This window comes from Furipterus horrens, unplaced genomic scaffold, assembly GCF_987537825.1.
Source record: "Furipterus horrens unplaced genomic scaffold, mFurHor1.1.pri manual_scaffold_1, whole genome shotgun sequence".
In the NCBI taxonomy this organism is placed as follows: Eukaryota; Metazoa; Chordata; class Mammalia; order Chiroptera; family Furipteridae; genus Furipterus; species Furipterus horrens.
In genome coordinates this window covers 110,737,140-110,756,249 of record NW_028327171.1, presented here as the reverse complement: position 1 = coordinate 110,756,249, position 19,110 = coordinate 110,737,140, and the positions used below count along the sequence as shown (strand labels likewise).

The 19,110-nt window shown below is 39.0% G+C and overlaps 1 protein-coding gene across 7 annotated transcripts in view; it reads left to right on the top strand.

The window, feature by feature from the left end:
- Positions 1-18,869, top strand: part of LOC150021714 (choline-phosphate cytidylyltransferase A) — a 74,215-nt gene extending 55,346 nt beyond the window's left edge. For all 7 annotated transcript variants that reach the window (XM_090278142.1, XM_090278151.1, XM_090278177.1 and 4 more), the window contains 7 exons: positions 6,924-7,023; positions 11,978-12,094; positions 12,703-12,854; positions 15,036-15,114; positions 15,795-15,937; positions 17,455-17,643; positions 18,475-18,869. In XM_090278142.1, the coding sequence (XP_090134268.1) occupies positions 6,924-7,023; positions 11,978-12,094; positions 12,703-12,854; positions 15,036-15,114; positions 15,795-15,937; positions 17,455-17,643; positions 18,475-18,681 (987 nt within the window). In that variant the 3' untranslated portion in view covers positions 18,682-18,869. The remainder of the gene's footprint in view (positions 1-6,923; positions 7,024-11,977; positions 12,095-12,702; positions 12,855-15,035; positions 15,115-15,794; positions 15,938-17,454; positions 17,644-18,474) is intronic.
- Positions 18,870-19,110: the final 241 nt, after the last annotated feature.

Genomic DNA, 19,110 nt, shown 5'->3' with positions numbered 1-19,110 from the left:
TTCTTCTAGCATCTTCCTTCCTTAATTCTCTGTTTTTCCTTCTTCAGTATTTTCAGTCTCATTGGCTCCTTTTCTTCTGTCTTGGATATGTACAAATCCTAATTATAAAAAAATACTGCCACATGATCCTTCTGTCTCCTCTAGATACCTTTCTGTTTTACTCATTTTTATGGTCACACATCTCTATTGAGAGATTGCTATTAATTTATTTCATTGTCTTCAATTTTCTTAAAGGCGCCAGTGTTCTGACTTTCACTAATATATTCTAGAAGTCTGTAATAATCATTTGAATCTCCAAATTCAAAGACTTCCCTCAGTTCTCACTCTCTTTGATCTCAACCCCGTCTTTTAAAAATTCTCTATTCCTGGTAATGGTACCATAAGCTTATTTTCTTCAGATCAAAACCTCAGTTATTGTAAACTCTTTCTCAGGTGACAATATTTTTTTCTTTTTATGATATCCTACTTATTCTTCCTTCACAAAATCTTTTATCTGTCACCTTTTCTATCCCCACTGCAACATTAATGGACAACTCCCTAAGTCCATGCCTTCCCTATAATAACCTCTGACCTGATCTATTTCTAAGTATACAAAATAACCAGTGGTATCCTGGTACACTGGCTTACTGGGCGGGGGGGTGAGGGGTGGAGGGGGGGTGGGGGAAGGGCGGCTCTGACATGTAGCATTTGCTGATTTCTGTGGTTGATTTTAAGCTACCAATGATTTAATAATTGGCCCACAAAATTCCTCAACATTTAACGGCCAAATCTCAGCATATCCTTGGTAGTAACTTTCAGAGACGTAGTAAGGCTGGTCTTTTATTTACATGTGTAGGCAGCTAGACAAGCATGGGAAGAGCAAGCATGATGGGCCAGCCAAGTACAGAAGGTCACCAAAGTGGAAAGTCCCAGGTGCCTAACAGTGGGCAAAACTGGAAAAACAAGGACCTTGTCCTACCCAGGGTAACCTTTCCTCCTTTAGCATATTGCTAGTCATGTAGTTAAGACCTCCTGACCTCTCATATCTCTGGTCATGTGGTTCAGAGCCTCCCTGACCTTTCCTCTTCCGGCAAAATGCTAGTCATGTGGGTTAGACTCCCTTTGAGGGGGAATGAACAGAGGGGCCAGAGAACAGCCCTTAGCATTAAGCCCCCAAGACACTGAGGTTCTGATCTACATCAGATACATCTAGGCCTCAGCTGTGTTTCAGTTCCAGGCCCAGAAAAGCAGCAAAGCCAGGCAGGTAACACAGTGGCTGACATCAGGACCAGCTGCATTGACTAATGACCGCCTCCCTGCCTTGGTGCTGAGTAATCAGTAGACACTAGGACCTGGAAGGACACACATGGAAAACTGATGAATATTCTATTGAGATCCTCTCCTGGGACCTCCCCTAAAAGCCCTTAGGATGGAGGACCCAGCTGCTCTCTAGAGCATGCCCACTCCTTTCCCCACCCCCTTCCCCCAGGGCATTTTCAAACTTGCCTCTCTCTGTCTCCTAAGCTCCAAGGGCCCTTTTTTTTTTTGCCTCTGTAACCTGTTTCCTGAGCCTATTTCTTTTGCAGCTCACTTCTACTTCTGTGACTTTCTAATAAACTTTTTCTTATAGTTGGAGTCTTGGCTCTGAATTCTTTCTTAGCCAGAACTCAAGTACTGAGGTTGCTGAACTAAGGTCTAACTCCTGGTGCCATTTCTGCTGCCAACACGTGTTATTGTTAATAATCGGATTTTTTTCTATTTGTTTCATATATGAGGGGGGACCCAAAAAACCCCAGAATTATCTTCTGGAGGGCAGGCCCATTGTAGTACAGGCTTCCTCCACTAGATGTGTGTTCCAGGAACCCATCTGTATCAGTGTACTAGCTGGTGGTGTTGTGAGAGGCTACATTCAGCTTCAGTGAATTATTTTTGAAGATTCTTTCAATGCCTTTGCCTATTTCATGATGGATGATATACGAGCATATCGGCCCACACCGCGCTGAATGAATGTTCAACAGTTTTTGACCAAAAAACGGCATGACCCTATGCCCCGCCCTCCCTATTCACCTGGTTTCTTCCCGAGCGACTTTTTTTGTTTGTTTGTTTGTTTGTTTCCCTGATGAAAAGAGTTCTCAAAAGGAAATGTTTTGCCTATATGGAAGTGGTGAAACAAAAAATAGCAGAAGCACTAGAAGGCATCAAAATTGATGAGTTCAAAAACTGTTTTGAGCAGTGGAAAAAACATCTCGATAGGTGTATTACACCAAATGGAGGGTATTCTGAAGGTAACTGAAGTTTAAACATATAAGAATAAATACACAATTTTTAATAAATAAATTCCGGTTTTTTGGGGGTCCTTGTATGTTTTTTATATTTTACATATGTACAAAACAACTTTATTGACATACAACTCATATACTGTTAGAATTCAATAACCATTTAAAGTATATAATCAAGTGGTTTTTAGAATATTCAGTTTCGCAGCCATCATATTATCCATTTTAAGACATTTTCATCACCCCAGAGAGAAACCTTGTATCCACTAGTAGTCACTCCTCATTTCCCCCCAATCTTCCCCATCCAACATAAACACTAATCTACTTTCTGTCTAAAAATTTTCCTGTTCTGGACATTATGTATAAATGGAATCATATAATAAGTAGTCTTTTGTGGTTGGCTTCTTTCAATTAGCATAATTTTTCTGTGTTGTAGCATGTATTAGTACTACATTCCTTTTTTTGGCTGAATGTCATCTGTTTCTTGAGGTATATCTTACATATAGACTAGCGCACAAACCTTAATAGTACAGCTTAGTAAATGTTTATATATGTAATCACCAGTACTCCCAGAACTCTCTCATACCCTCTGCTAGTTAGTATCCTCTTTTCCAAAATGTTCTCTTTGTTCTCTGGCTTCTATTTTATTAGCTTTGTCTGTTTTTGACCTTCATATAGATGAAATCATAGAATATATATTATTCTGTGAATAGCATATACTTTTAGAAATACAAATTACTGTTAAACAACTCTTTGAGTGCTAACTTCTAGAGGATAAATTGTTCCCTCTACTCTGTAGGAAAATCACTAACAATTTCAGAAAATTGCACATTTGGGTCCTTGGTCTCATTTTACCTCTTTTTAAAAATGTTCTAAAAAGGATAACACACATCTAAAAATGAGTGTTTTTGCTTATTTTATAGCTTTAGTATATTTTAAACTAAGCTTATGTAAGTGATTTTTTAAAAGAAATATACTTTAATTTTTAAAACAATTAAAAAAATCTATCCTTATCTGAAAACAGAGCAAAATAATGTCTTCCCAGTCTTTGGATTTAGCCCAATCAGGATATGATCTGTTTAGAATTTAAAATTCTAAGGGAACAGCCCAAGAGAAATTAAAGGGATTGTAAGGGAATATTATAAACAACTTCATGCTCCCCCCCAAAATTGACATTTTAGTTGAAATAGACAAATTCCTAGAAAGAGACAAATTATCAAAACTGATCCAAAATGAAATAGAAAATGTTGAACAGACCTATTCCCCCACCCCCCCAAAAAAATTGAATTAGTTTTTATTTATTTTTTTAATGTGTTTTATTGATTATAATATTACATTTGTGCCAATTTCCCTTCCCTCTGCTCCCCTCCACCCGGTGACCCCCCTCCCTCCAGTTGTCCCCCCCTTTTAGATCATGTCCATTAGTTGTGCATACAGTTCTTCTCAACCTCTCTCTGTCTATTCCATTCCCTCCTACCATGATCCTTAATTCCTATATCATCTCCCTCCCTCTCCCCATTCCCCTTCCCTGTTGACCTCCCCCCAATATGTTCCCCGTACCTAAAGTTCTTTTTCCACTCTCGTTGCCTGTTTAGTTTGCCTTTGTTTCAATTCCCTAGCTTCTGTTGTTTCTTGTGATGCAGTTTTCATTTTAGATTTCATTGTCTTGATCCTCCTTTTTCTAAACCAGTCCCTTTAACATCTCATATAACAGTGGTTTGGATCTAATGAACTCTTTCAGTTTTATTTTGTCCTGGAAACACTTTCTCTGTCCTTCTATTCTGAATGACAATTTCTCTGGATAGAGTATTCGTGGTTGTAGGTTTTGGATTTTCATTACTTTGAATATTTCTTGCCAGTCCCTTCTTGCCTGCAGGGTCTCCCTTGAGAAGTCAGCTGATAGTCTAATTGGGACCCCTTTGTACATAATTCTTTTCTTCTCTCTTGCTGCTTTTAAGATTCTCTCTTTATCTTTAATTTTTGACATTTTGATTATAATGTGTCTTGGAGTGGTTCTCCCTGGGTCCAGTTTTTTTGGAACTCTCTGTGCTTCCTGGACCTGTAAGTCTATTTCCTTCCCCAAGTCTGGGAAGTTCTCCTTTATTATATTTTCACTCAATTTTTCAAGTTCTAGTTCATCTTCCTCGCTCTCTGGCAAACCAATGATTCTTATGTTGGGTCTTTAATAGCTGTCCCAGAGGTTTCTGATCCTCTCATCGTTGCTTCCCATTTCCTCTCTCTGCACTGGTTGACTGCTTGTTCCTTCTCCATATTCCGGTTTGTTGAGATGAACTCTGGATTTTATTTCGTCACCATCTGTCTCATATGTGGTTTTGTTCCTTTCGTTATGAGTGTTTTTCGCTTCTTTCTCATCTTTTTCCAGATCTTTTGTGAATTCTGTAAGCCACCTGATAACAATGGCCCAGAACTGAGCCTCTGACAGGTTTCTTATCTGTTCATCTGTCAGGTTCTACATCTGTTGCCTGGTGAGCTGTGCCACCGGGATTTCTATAGTTGTCTGCCTCATTTTGACAGATGCGTTTTGTTTTCTTGGGCCGGCTGTAGGGGGCAGTGCCTGTGTACTCGTAATGACCCAGCGACCGGCGCCGTTCAGCAGCCTTTCTTGTTGTGCCGTGGTGCTTTGTCGTCACAATCCAGCGACCGGTGCCTGTCCGCGACCTATTTCGCAGCCCTGTGGCGCTTTGTGTGGGGGCGGGGGTCCAAGATGGATTCACACAGTTATTCCGCTAGGAGACCGGGATCTGTCCTCCCGCCCCCCTGGGCCTCACTGTTCAAGGCGATATGGTGGCTGCTTTCCCCAGCGTTGGGGTCGCGAGCTGCCGGGGGTTCGACTGCAGCCGGGGTTGTTCTCCCCGCCGCTGTCCCAGGTGCGACCGCAAACAGCACCGCCCCCTTTCGCTCGTCCTACGTGCCCAAAGAGCGCCGCTGGTTTATAACTTCATATGTTGGGCTTCCGTGTAGTTTTATTTTCTGGAATTTCTAGTTATCCTTTGTTTTGAAGTAGTTGTATTCCTCTCTAGTTGTAGAGGGAGACCTAGCGCGTCCGTCTAAGCCTCCATCTTGGCCGGAAGTCCCTGAATTAGTTTTTAAAAGTCTTCCTACAAAGACAAGTCCAGGCCCAGATGGCTTCGTTGGTGAATGCTATTAAACATTTAAGGAAGAAAAAAATACCAATCCTATACAAATACTTTCAGGAAATAGTGGAGAAGAGAACACTTACAATAACCTATTTTATGAGGCCAGATATCAAAGCCAAGAAAAACAGCACAAGAAAATTTTAGTTCAAAATCCCTCACAAACTTAAATTCAAAGTTCTTAATATATTAACAAATTGAATTTAAGAACATATAAAATGATTTATTATAATATGACTAAGAGAGTTTTCACTCAGGTATTCAAGGCTGGTTTAACATATTAAAATAATTAATTTAATACACCATAATTAATAAAAGACAAAACCAAAATATGATGGTTTCAGTAATGCATAAAGAGCGTGTTACAAAATCCAACACCTGTTTATTATAAAAACTCTCAACAAACTACAAAAAGAAGGGAGATTTTTCAACCCGATAAAGGGCACCTACAAAAACAAGGAACATAATAATTAATGGTAAAAGATTGCCTCAGATTGGGAAGAAGGCAAGAATATTTGTCCTTCCCACTTCTATTCAACACTGTACTAGAGGTTCCAACTAGTGCAAGAAGGGATAATAAAAGGAAATTAAAGGAATCCAGATTGGAAAGGAATAAGTAAAGCTGTCTTTATTCACAGATTACATCATCTCATATGTAGAAAATCCTAAGGAATCTACCAAACAAACTGCTAAAATTAATCATTGAGTTTAGCAAAGTCATAGGACATAAGATCAATATACAAGAACTGAAATTGCACACACAGATACACACACACACACTAGTGAGGAACAATCCAAAGGTAAAATGAAGAAAACAGTTGCAGTCACAATAGCATCAAATAGAATAAAATAGGAATAAAGTTAACAAAATTCTTGAGTAATGCTTTCCTTTGTAAAGGAAAGACCATACCTGCTTTATTTTAGCTTTGCCTCTTTAAGTAATGGGGTATAATTCATATAACTTCTCTGAACCTTGTTTTCCTCATCTTTAAATTGAGGATATCAACTATTGTACTACTTGCTTCACAGAGCTATTATGAGCATTAGAACATATTTACAGTGCAAAGATTTACACAGTGATAATTGTACTCAGTCAAGTACAGAGGAGCTGTTTGCCTTCCCAGTCCCTTTGTTGAAGCGATTTGAAATGCATTTATGAACATTGGCAATTTGAACACATAGAACAGGGTTGACTAGTTCTGCCATGCAGCAGAGGAGCCACCATTCTGTGCCCAGTTAGTTGGGACTGTTCCCAGCCACCTTGCTCAGTCTTTACCCTAAAATCACCAGCAAGACATTTATCTTTGAGACCTTGATTTACTCATTTGGTAAAAGGTCACTTTCACTTGTCATTTTAGAATGCCTTTTTTTCTTCTTTGTGTTATGAAGTTTTAGGAGGAATTTTAGTCACAGCATATTGAAAAACCGATTGTTCTTTAAAGCTGTCATTTTTTGAGTATTTCAGTTTGTACCATTGAATTTAACTTTTTTTCCATCACTTTCCTCTTTTAAGGGCTTACGGCAGCCAGCCCCTTTTTCTGATGAAATTGAAGTAGACTTTAGTAAGCCCTATGTCAGGGTAACTATGGAAGAAGCCAGCAGAGGAACTCCTTGTAAGTAAATGCCCAATTATTTTGCTGTTTTGTCATTGTTTTTAGCATTTAATTGTATTTATCAAATATATACCTATATTTTATATTCTTTCCTCAGTTTACCTATAAAGGCTAGTTGGGACAAGAGGGGCAAATTCCTTCTATGTCCCTTTCTGTTCTTTTGGGAGGATAACTGTATGCCACAAAATTTCACTTTTTTTCTTATTATTATGCGCTTGTTCCCCAGGATGTTGTCACAACTCTGAGACATAGTAGTACACACTTGCTTCCCAGGCTGTTGTCATAGTTATGAGATGGAGTGTAGTAGAGACAATAAGATATTAGCCTGAGCTGGATTTTAATCTTGTCAATTTTTACAAAGGTCCAAATAATACGTCAGGCTGTCCATCTCATTATTAATAACCTTCAGAATTGTTCCCCACATCTTCCTGTCAGTGAGTACCTTAGCTATGATACCGTTGATCATAGAGGACAAAAATATCCCAAGTGTGGAGGTGCTCATCATTTAATTTTATCTTTATTGATATTATAATTTTTCTGTTTTTTAAGTCACTTTATTATTATCAAAGCCCATACTCTTTATTTGTATGCTTAGTTTACATAATATATGTATTCTAGATACTTTTGTTTTGGGCAACTGGTTTTAGGGGTCATCCTAAATAGAAACTTCCATGAGCATTTGTTTTGAGTACAGAGTCATATAGGCAACTGTCCTTAACTTCCTAATGAATTTTTTAATTCTCCTTTTTTTCAATTTTTAAAAATTTTTTCCATTTACTATGTTAAGTATTCTGTCTACTGTGTAAACATAGGTCTAGACTTAAACTCAGGAAAGCACTATGGAATAAGAAGCAGTTATAGCCACAAATCTTTATAGAAGATATTTGTGGTTATTTCTTAATTGTGTTAGTATATTTGCTCCCTGTTGTAAAACTGAGGAATAGTGGAATACGAATAGAAATGAATGCTGGGATGCTGGGCCGTGTTAGGTCTGGGCTCCAATACCCCCGGACTATATTTGACTATATGGAGTATAGTTTCTTGGGTTCTCAAAATCCCAGAGAATGCTTTCCTTTTGAAAAAGTGTTTATGCGTGTTGGTCACAACCCTTCTGATTCACAATGTGATATTCTGGGTTTAGCTCCCCTTGCTTGAGTAATAGACAAGGCTAATGGGGCAGGTAATATGACAATGCGGAAGAACAGGCTACACGTAACAGGGTGTAATGGTGGCAGGTCAAATTTCAAAATGCCACCAAATTGTTCAAAGGTCACATTCAGATGTGATAGTAGAGTTTGCTGAGGGCAGGAATTGCTCATGCAGTCTCTAGTGGCACACATTCAGAATGCAATACCTCTCTCAGATCTGATCACGTTAGCTGTATCACCCAGCTTGTTGCTGATCTATCCATACCACTTGTGAGACATAAAATGTATGTGTGTGTAGATATACTTTTCATAAGTTTGGAAGCTTATAATTAACAAGCACTAACTAATGAATCTAATTTAAAAATTTTAGAGTAATAGAGATTTACAAGTAGTTTATTTTTGAGATAATGTACTTTATTTATACTCTCTTTATTATATACATGAAGCAATTAAGGTCCATAGAAACTTAGAAGTAAAAGCTCCTCTAACAGTAAAACAAATAATTAGTGATAGAATTGAAGCTAAAACCTAAGTTTTTCCATTTTTGTGTTCTTCTCACCCTGGAGTGGTGCAACTCTTCACAGGCATTAGTTATTAACAATAGAAGACCATCGGCCAACTGATTGTGTTTTAGACTGTATAGATAGTCACAGATTAGCCTATAAAGTTGGCCAGTCTAATTCCATCTCCAGTGGTTCTCCTATATCTCATTATGTCTGTTTAGTTTGATATTAAATAGCCAAATAACCAACTGAATTCATGCCAGTGCTAGACAAGGGATAAACCAGTAAGGAATCTACATATACGTACCACAGTGAATTTTAAACAAATAACTGGTACAAGGGAGCATTCCTCCCTTTGCTCCCAGGTTTTCACTTAGGAGGTTAAGGGAGTACAAGAGGGCAGTTTGTGTAATCTAGGAGAAAACTCACTACCAAGAGGAAAAAAAACAAATATGGCTTGAGAAATGAGATTTATCTCTTCTGAAAGATTTTAAAAATCAGTGATATGCTCTCTTAGAGAAAGGCAGAGAAAGCAGAGTCTGAAGGGCAATGGAAATCTGTTAGGGATAAAATGTTTTGGTGATAGGTATTTGAGAAAATATATCAAAAGAGACATTAAATTGAAACCCAGGTCTGTTCAGCCTGAAGGAGAACATCTAATGACTTAGCCAGCAGTCGTGCAAGGACTATAGTTTGTTATCCAGTCAGGACCATTTTGAGAGTGAAAGGGTTTGCTCTTAATAATATACTAAGACAACAGATGTAAATCAGAGGGAGGGTATGGTTATCCTGGCCAAGGGCCAGTTGGTGAAAAAATGGATAACTTGTGCTTTCTCCTGAGATTTTCTAGTTTGACAATGGCCCCTTCTGGCCACTTGGTTAATATACTAGCCTGGATTCACCAAAGACTTGGGGTGAAGTCAGAGGGAATTGAGAAGTTGGGAGGTTGGGGAAACACTGAAGAGGGCAAGAAGCGCATCTGGGGTTGGTCTAAGAAAAGGATTCAGTGGTGACAGGGCCCAGTATGGATGGATAACTACGGGCAAACAGCATTCTGTGCTGTTTCCACTATTGGGAAATCTCACTTTGCCCTTGATGTGAACACTAATGGCAAAAACAAAAACAAACAAAAAACCAAAAAACAAAATTATTCTTAATTTTTCTATTCTATCCTTTATCTTTTAGGATCAAATAAAGTAAGATCATAACCACTCTGGTCTTGTTTATGAAAGTGGAAGTATGTTAGTTACTTCATGGTCATTATTTCTAGAATGTAGATGAGAGATTATACTACTCAGGTTTTGTTTTGTTTTGCTTTGTTTAATAGATGAGGAAACTGAGGCTTAAAGAAGCTAGAAGTATAGAGGAAAGAGGATGATTGGCAAGCTGAGCTGTAACCTTTCTGACTTTTTAGTTCATCATTTTCTCATTGTATTGGTATATTTATTTTATTAAAAAATTTTATTTCCTATATTATAAAATCAATATGTTCCCATGCCTAATATTCATAAAGGGCAAATATGTATATAGAGTGAAATGTCTTCTTTTTACCACTGTCTCACAGCTCCCTAATATCCCTTTTATGGGCAACCAGTTTTACCAATCTCTTGTGGCTATCTGAGCAAATAGTGTGTATATCCTCCTACCCTTTTAATGGGTGTGTCATGGTTTAGTCAGCGTTCCACTGAATTTAGGTTGTTTCTAAACTTTTGTTTTTACAAACAATGCTGCAATTAATAACATACATTTTTACAAATATATCTGTGAGATAAACTCCTAGAATTGGAATAGCTGGGCCAAAGGGTATAAGCATCTGTCATTTGACTTTTGATAATATATTGCCTAATTGCCCATCTTAAGTTGTATCAGTTTATGTTAGCAAACTATGATTTCTCAGTTTAAAAACTACTTGCTTATGGATAAAGCTATCCAGAAAGAAAAATTCGTAAGCTTCCAAAGAACCAGTTTCCTCCCCCTTGATTCATTGTCTTGGTTCACAAGACAGGAGAGAGAGGTAGCTTATTGCCGCTTTCAGTGTGGTAGATCTGATGATACTCTGGCCCTTCTTTCCCAGAGTGATGTACATGCTCCTACTCTTTCTGCTGCTACAGTGAAATAGCTTTTCCTTTCTGCGCACAGTGGGAAGATGTTACTAGGACTCATTAAATTTATCATTTGAAGTATGATGAACCATAATATCAATTTCATTCTCAGTGTATTTATTTGGATTTGGAATTAGTCTTGTGCCCCAAGAGATCATTTCCTGGCTTTTCTTTAATAGTCCCTGACCACAAAAAATAAGTTGATGATCAATTATTTTCTCACTAATGGAGATGAGAAGAGGAAAACCTTTAATATAAAGTCCTAAAGTATTTACGTTTGATTTTCAAATACTTAGTACATCACCCTCTACTGAGAAAGTATAACATCATGCTCACTATCAAGAAAAAATGCTTGGCCCTGACTGGTGTGGCTCAGTTGGTTGAGTGTCATCTGGCAAAGTGAAAAGTCATCAGTTCGATTCCTGGTCAGAGCACATGCATGGGTTGTGGGCCCATTTCCCGGTTGGGGTGTGTTTGAGAGGCAACTGATTGATGCTTCTCTCACATATTAATGTTTCTCTCCCTCTCTTTCTTCCTCCCTTCCTTTCTCTCTAAAATAAATAAATAAAAATTTTTGTTTAACAAAAAGAGAAATGCTTGAAGGAATTCCATCTGTTATCCCAGAATAGGTATTGAGTGTGAATCTGGGACTAAGAAGCAATAAATTGATAACTGGTACTTACATTCCTTCTTTCTTAATCTCACTTTTTTTGATCATTCCTTACTCTCTGGGCAATAGTAGGGAGGTTTATTTTCAAAACAAAGCATTAGTTATTAGTATTCAGGGCAGCTTGAAAATGAGAGAGCAAACAGCCAGATTATAGTATAAATGTATTTTGTTTATATGTAACTGAAGTTTAACATAAACTGAAGGGGAGGATTTTGAAGTTTTTGACTTGTCTGTTATATAATTCTTCCCTTTCACTTCTAAAATAACTTTAAGAAAAACCAATCATGAAATCCAGTTACCTGAGCATTTGGTACAACCACGCTAACAAAGAGAGTTAATGGGTATGATGTCAAAAGGGTCTTTGTAGCCAACAACGTCTGTGATGTTATTCCTCACAACCCCCGAATTAGGGTGACTACCCAGAAACCACCTTGAGAGAGGGGTGGAAAAGTCACACGGTGCCATTTCCATTTGTCGAATGTGAAAGATTGAATCAGTGTATTTTTGTGATAAATTTTCTTTTGGATTTAGGTGAGCGACCTGTAAGAGTTTATGCAGATGGAATATTTGACTTATTTCATTCTGGTCATGCCCGGGCTCTGATGCAGGCAAAGAACCTTTTCCCTAATACATACCTCATTGTGGGAGGTAAGAAAATGTCTTTTATCTTTATAACCTGAGTATATTGGCTCTTCTTTTGGCTTTTAAATGAGGGATATAGTATAGCCTCTCTAAAACATGGTACAAAAACCTGGAGAGGGAAGTTCCAAGCTCATTGACCTGAAATGTCACTTTTTTTAGCTGAGTTTCTGCAGTCATGAGAGACCCGTCTTGCCTATTTCAGAATGGCATTTACTCTGGATTTCAATTTATCACTTTCAATCAACTGAATTACAAAATTCAACTTAACAAATGTTATATGGTCTACTCCAGTCTTATAAAAATATCATATGAAAACATTTTTAAAAACTTAATTGCTGCACTAATACACAGCAGGTTTATTTCAAAGGCAAAGATGTTAGTCCTGTTGGAGCTTCTCTTCTCCAAAGTGTGAACATACCATTTAGTGAGTGTTGCTCCTGAAGGTGTGTCTTGAATTAGAAAAAGCATTGTTACCTGGACTGAGCTACCTCTAGAAGATTTTTCTCCAGGTGGGGAGAATGGCTACAGTCCTAGGGAATGGGAAAGGTTGGTGACTGAGGAGTGGTTAAACCAAGGGGGCTTTGACTTACAACTTTCTGATTTGGGGAACTCAGTTTGCAGTGATGAGCTGACACACAACTTCAAAGGCTTCACAGTGATGAATGAGAATGAGCGCTATGATGCGGTGCAGCACTGCCGCTATGTGGATGAGGTGGTGAGGAATGCCCCCTGGACCCTGACACCAGAGTTCCTGGCAGAGCACCGGGTAAGAAACTGAGCACATGTCCCCAGTCCCTGCTCCAGAATTTCTTCAGTTCTCGGGGCTTTTGGTAGTTGATAGTTTTCCATTAGCCTTATTTTATTTCTACCTTCTGTGTAAATTTCACATAGTGTAGAGATGACAGTGATATTACTGCTAATAATGGTCATGCCTGACACTTGGGGTTTGATGGTTTATAAGCACTTTTACATCTATTATATTTTCATTTGCTCCCCATAACAATCCTGTTGGGTAATTATTATTTCCATTTTATATATGAGAACAAGGCCAGAGAGACCAAATAACCTGGTCCAGACCCCACTGTAGCAGGTAGAAATTGAATGTGTTAGTTTGGTGACCACCCTCCCCGGCCCCCGCCACCACCACACACTGTAGGTGTCCATCCTCATAGCATACCAGTCTCTATTTTTTTTCCAGGTGACTATGAGGATACATTTGTTAAAGCTGGGTACAGTGAAACAATAGGAGAGCCTAGGCTGGGTTAGCTTAGCTCACTGGGAAGTCACAGAACAGGGGGCCTTGGGATGGGCTCAGGGGATAAGCCTGGGACAAGCTGCCAGCTGCCCATTGCCTTAGAGTTCAGGATATGCGTGCCTGTGGGTAAAGAAGTGGGAGAAGAAAGGAAAAGGAATGGTGTGGGCTGCTTTGCAGAAGGAGGATGCGCACAGTGGGACCCGTCTCTTTAGAATACACATAGCCCCAGCCATGTTCTCAAGTTCACATTCCAGGAAATAAGACAGATAAACATAGACTTCTCTTGTGTTGACTTAAATTTAGTTTTGGGACTTTGATTTTGGACTAGAAGTTCTGTGCAACCAGAAATGAGGGAGAATTCTCACTTTTGCTCAGTGAGTTGGTATATAAAGCCCCTTACCTCCTTTTCATTCTCCCACATTAAATCAACAGGGTACCTGCAAAAGGCAGGTATAAAAGATGAAAGGGATTTATCAGGTCAGGTTGAAGGCCCTCAAGCTTGAGGAACCAGCGAGCTTATCATCAGTTCTCTAGAGGGGTGTGTGGAATGTTGAAAGTGAACTGTTCAATGAAACAGGAGGGAACAGAGTTATAGCCAAAGTGTTTCGAAAGCAATACTTTTGAAGGGAAGGTCTGAAGCTAAGGGATATTTGTTCTAACTATTTAGGATTAGGACACACCTTTTACAGTTCTATAGCTTTTCTGTGCCAACATTTAGCAGCCAGTGGTACCAAAGGTGATAAAGAAGATTATTCTTAGTAACACAGGTAGACAGGCCCAGGCAGAAGAGGTTAGAGAAACGTTTAATTTTGCTTTTCTTCTTGTTAGCAGTGTATCCTTAACCACAAGTCTTGCTTGCCCACCAAAGTTTCACTTTACTGCCTATGGATCCCTGATAAGTTGTTTATGGGTAACCAAGATGTTAGCTGAGAGTCCCTGACACAGTCCCGCTGAGTCTGCTTTGCACCGCAGTGGCTTTTGGGAGTTGGTTGTGGTACAATTATGTTAGCACAGGGTATGTGGCTTATTCAGGAAGGAGTAGATAAGTGGGGTTTAGCATATTTCCCAGAAAGATTATTGATCTCAGTGCCAGTGGTCTCTTCACTGTTGCAAGAGGCATATACACTAGTAAAATGGTAGACCGTGAGTCCTGAAGATCTTTTATGGCTTTGGATTTTGCATTTCTCAGCAGTTCAGATGTATCTATTCAAGTTAAAGGCTCCTTGGTTGCCATTTTTATATTCCCACTCATCTGGACTGAGAGAGAAACCAATTAATGAAGGAATTAACTTCTTTCTCATAATTTCAAAAACTCTTATTGGACAAACTCATATAGACTCAGGGCGATGAGAAGATTTCGTTTCTTCTTTCCTCGGCTCCACCTACTAACTAGCATGCTCAGCCCAATTCTCCAAGCATGGTGACTGGTATACAATGTGACGATAGCCCTTCCAGCAGACCAAGAAAAGTAGCTAAAAAAAGAAGTTTGGTGACTTCATATTTATGATCTGTAAATAATTGAGTGGCTTGTAAATGAAGCATGGAATTTATGAGCAAAACAGAGATAAAGAGAAAATGTCCATTTGAGGACTGGCCTCTCCTTTTTGTTGTTTTTCTGGGCCTGAGAGTATGTATTGGTTCTTTCTGAATGGCCGGTATCCTGGGTTTTAAATGATGTTTCCTTATTTTCAGATCGATTTTGTAGCCCATGATGACATCCCTTATTCTTCTGCTGGAAGTGATGATGTTTATAAGCACATCAAAGAAGCAGGTGAGTAAGTTGATGTGTATTCTCAAGCTTTGAGTGAGTCTCAAGGGCAGTGACAGAGATTCATCCACATTGCTGCCTTACAGAGAAAAGTTTATACATTGAGAAATTCAGCCCTGGCTGGTGCGGCTTGGTGGGTTGAGTGCCGGCCTGCTAACCAAAGGGTTGGCAGTTTGATTCCTAGTCAGGGCACATGCCTGGGTTGCTGGCCAGGTCCCCAGTTGGGGGTGTATGAGAGGTAACCACACATTGATGTTTATCTCTCTCTTTCTCCTTCCCTTCTCCTCTCTCTAAAAAATAAATAAATAAAATCTTTATTTAAAAAAAGAAAGAAAGAAATTCAACATCCACTTTCAGGTCACTCTTTGGATAGGAGGTTAAGGAGAGCATAGTACTGAGATCCAACAATTCTCAGTCTAAACATCTATTATTGATATCTCTTTTAATTTCAGGAAACCTTTCTCTAGCCCCGTGTTTTTCTTTATTAACGCCATATAGCTCCTCCTCTTTTTAATCCCTGTTCTTTGATTCATTCCTCCTTCTGTATGTCAGTATCGCAGACCTCCCTATTAGCCTGTTCTGCTTTTTGAGGAAAGGAGAGGAATGTTGTTCCCAGTTTCTATCTATTCCTACTGCCTGAGTTAACCAGAATGTTACAGTGTTTATATGTGTTTTGGGGTTAGGCATGTTTGCTCCAACACAGAGGACAGAAGGTATCTCCACATCAGACATCATCACCCGAATTGTTCGCGACTATGATGTGTATGCCAGACGGAACCTACAGAGGGGCTACACGGCAAAGGAGCTCAATGTCAGCTTTATCAACGTGAGTTCCAACCTCATCCCAGAGTTCCCCAGCCCTATTATGTTATTATGTTAGACACACATCTGAGCTGAACTTGCTTATCAATCTGCTATAATTATCTCCTCCAAAAGCTCAATGAATCCTCTTTAAAGATAATACTATGCTGAGCTCTTTACAAAGAGAATGAAACAGAGGCATTTTCTGCCTTTATGGTCTTGTATCAACACACTGATATAAAGACACACAGCCAATTAAATAAATAAGATTGTGTAACTTACAAAGTACAATATGTATATTAAATACAATTAAGCCGTGGCTGGTGTGGCTCAGTGGATTGAGTGCTAGCCTGTGAACCAAAAGGTCGCCAGTTCCATTCCCAGTCAGGGCCTGGGTTGTGGGCCAGGTCCCCAGTTGGGGGCGTGTGATAGGCAACCAGTTGATGTTTCTCTCCCTCTCTTTCTCCCTCCCTTCCCCTCTTTAAAAATAAGTAAATGAAATCTTTTTTTAAAAAATTTAAAAAAATAAATACAATTAAAATAATGGTCTTAGTGTTTTTGTTTTTCGTTTTTGATTTGATGGTCTTTTGAAAATCTGCTGAGGACATGTAGACCTAAGTTTTAAAATTTAATTTATGAAAGCAGTTTTTCTTTAGGTAAATATTGCCCTTTAGCAACAAACTGCTATACATTTTGTATATAAATTATACCTCTATAAAGTTTATTTTAGAAGAAAGCTGCTAACTATATCTTCTACATTAGTTTACCATGCTTCTTCACCTGTTCCTCATTATGAATTATCAATAGGTAAAGTGCTTTGATCTGAATATGATTTATCTATGCAGATAAACCCTAGCTGTTGTTAACCCTTTATGACTGGGAAATTATGAGAATACTTTTCATTTGACTAAAGGCTAAAGACTCCACTTCCTGCTCCCCACCCCCAGGGCAGTGCTGTCATTTTCTCTTATCTTTAAGGAAGCTGGTAGGACCAAAAAGTATCATCTTTATTTTGTGAAGAGCAAATAGACCTCCAAATACTAAAAATAACTCTTTTAAAATCTTAAAATAAGCCAGTGATAGAGGAGAAATCCAATACAATAAATAAGTGAAAGATCTACTACTTCCACTTTCAACCTATGATAGTTGGCTTATTCTTGGCAGTATTGTGCGGTGGTCATGTTGCTCCCTTCTCATCTCTGTCTAGAATGGGGTTTGGGTTATGCTGGGCATGTTTATGTTCTAAGTTTGCATTTTGTCCTTAAAAATGTAAGTTTCTTTGGTTATATACATGTTCCTGGGCCTGCCCTATGCATTTAGTTAAGTCAGGGTTTCCAAGATGTTAGAATTATCACACTTTTATATAAGATGACCATCCAGAGCATTTCTTATTATGCTAGACAAGTGTGGGATAGATTAAGCAAAGTGAAATTGTAAAGAGTAAAAAATGCCAGTAAAGTGCCAAACCATGTTTTTTCCCCCCCTCTATTATGAAAGGTCAGAGTGGGTATTATTTCTCAAACTAGTCCTTTCTTTACCTAGGAGAAGAAATACCACTTGCAGGAACGAGTTGACAAAGTTAAGAAGAAAGTGAAAGATGTGGAAGAAAAGTCAAAAGAATTTGTTCAGAAGGTAGAGGAAAAAAGCATTGACCTCATTCAGAAATGGGAGGAGAAATCCCGAGAATTCATTGGAAATTTCCTGGAAATGTTTGGTCCAGAAGGTGCACTGGTATGTTCTTCCCTGCTGGATTATTTAAGGAATTCTCATGCTTTGGAAAGAATTATAGAATCCTTGCGCAGAAACGGACACTGACATTCAGAAGTTAGAGCTATATTTCAACTCTTTCCAAAAACTTCTTTAAGATATTTCCAGAAAGAGATTACATATTCTCCTAAATAATTTTGCCAGCTCTCTATCAATGTCTAAATCCGGTGACCAGGTAAGTGAGTAGCCTTGCCCACTTCTGCACTATAGTTTTAGATAGAATGAAAGGGAAGAACAGGGAAAAGAAAGCTGCACTCCACTACAAACAGCTGCTGCTGGATTGCTCCATGCAGTGGGAATTCTGTCCTTGAGGAGTAGCAAGGTCTCTTCAAGCCAAATAGAAGGCGTGTGTGTGTGTGTGTGTGTATCTATTCAGCAAGTGAGCCCTAGGTTAAATAGTAGGAAGGATCTGACTGTGAGAGTGTTTGGATACCAGAACAGATTATTCAGGGAAAATATGAATTCCCTTTGCAAAGGACTCTGAAACTCAGAGTTAGTTCTTTTGTTCTTGCCTGGAACCTGGACTGTAAGCCAGGTAGGCTTTTGAGAATTCCATTGACATAAAAGTCAGGATTTAGTGGTTGGATAGCAGGTGGGAAACTTTAGATAAGTTATATAACATAGACCACTTTAGAGAGAAAATTACTTAGAATTATAGCTATGTCCCTCCTCTGGCTTACTTGATCACTCTTGACATTGCAGAGGGCACTCATGACAATTTGAAGTCTCAGAAACACCAGTGGTGATTTAGTAAGATCCATAGGTTTCTTCTAACTCTTCTTTTGGTCTCCCCAGAAACATATGCTGAAAGAAGGGAAGGGCCGGATGCTGCAGGCCATCAGCCCAAAGCAGAGTCCCAGCAGCAGCCCCACTCGTGAACGCTCCCCCTCGCCCTCGTTCCGATGGCCCTTCTCTGGCAAGACGTCCCCTCCATCCTCCCCAGCAAACCTCTCCAGGCACAAGGCTGCAGCCTATGATATCAGTGAGGATGAAGAAGACTAATTTTTCATCCCGCCTTTCCTCTCCCCTCCCCATGTCCCATCACCTTCAGAAGCTCTCTGTTGAATTCCAAATTGTATCCCAACAATAAACCTAAAGACAGCTACAAAAGAAAGACATTGGGGTAGAAGGACCTCAAATGGGGGGATGAAACATCACCCACCCACACCGAGAATGAGGCTGACTACACCTTACTACATCCATATACCCTCCCTACGGACTTTGCTTTACTGTTTATGTTCATGTGGTCTTGACAGGGAAATTGTTGTTTTTGTTAATTTAAAAAAGAAATTAATCTTTCAAATACAGTAAATAGAACTAATTCTTTTGCCCCTGAGGAGGTGGCAGAAGGGAGTGGGGTAATACCCAGAGGTCTTTTCCTTCTAGTACACTATAGGGTTTGCCTTCTGTTCTGAGGCGAACTGTCTTGCC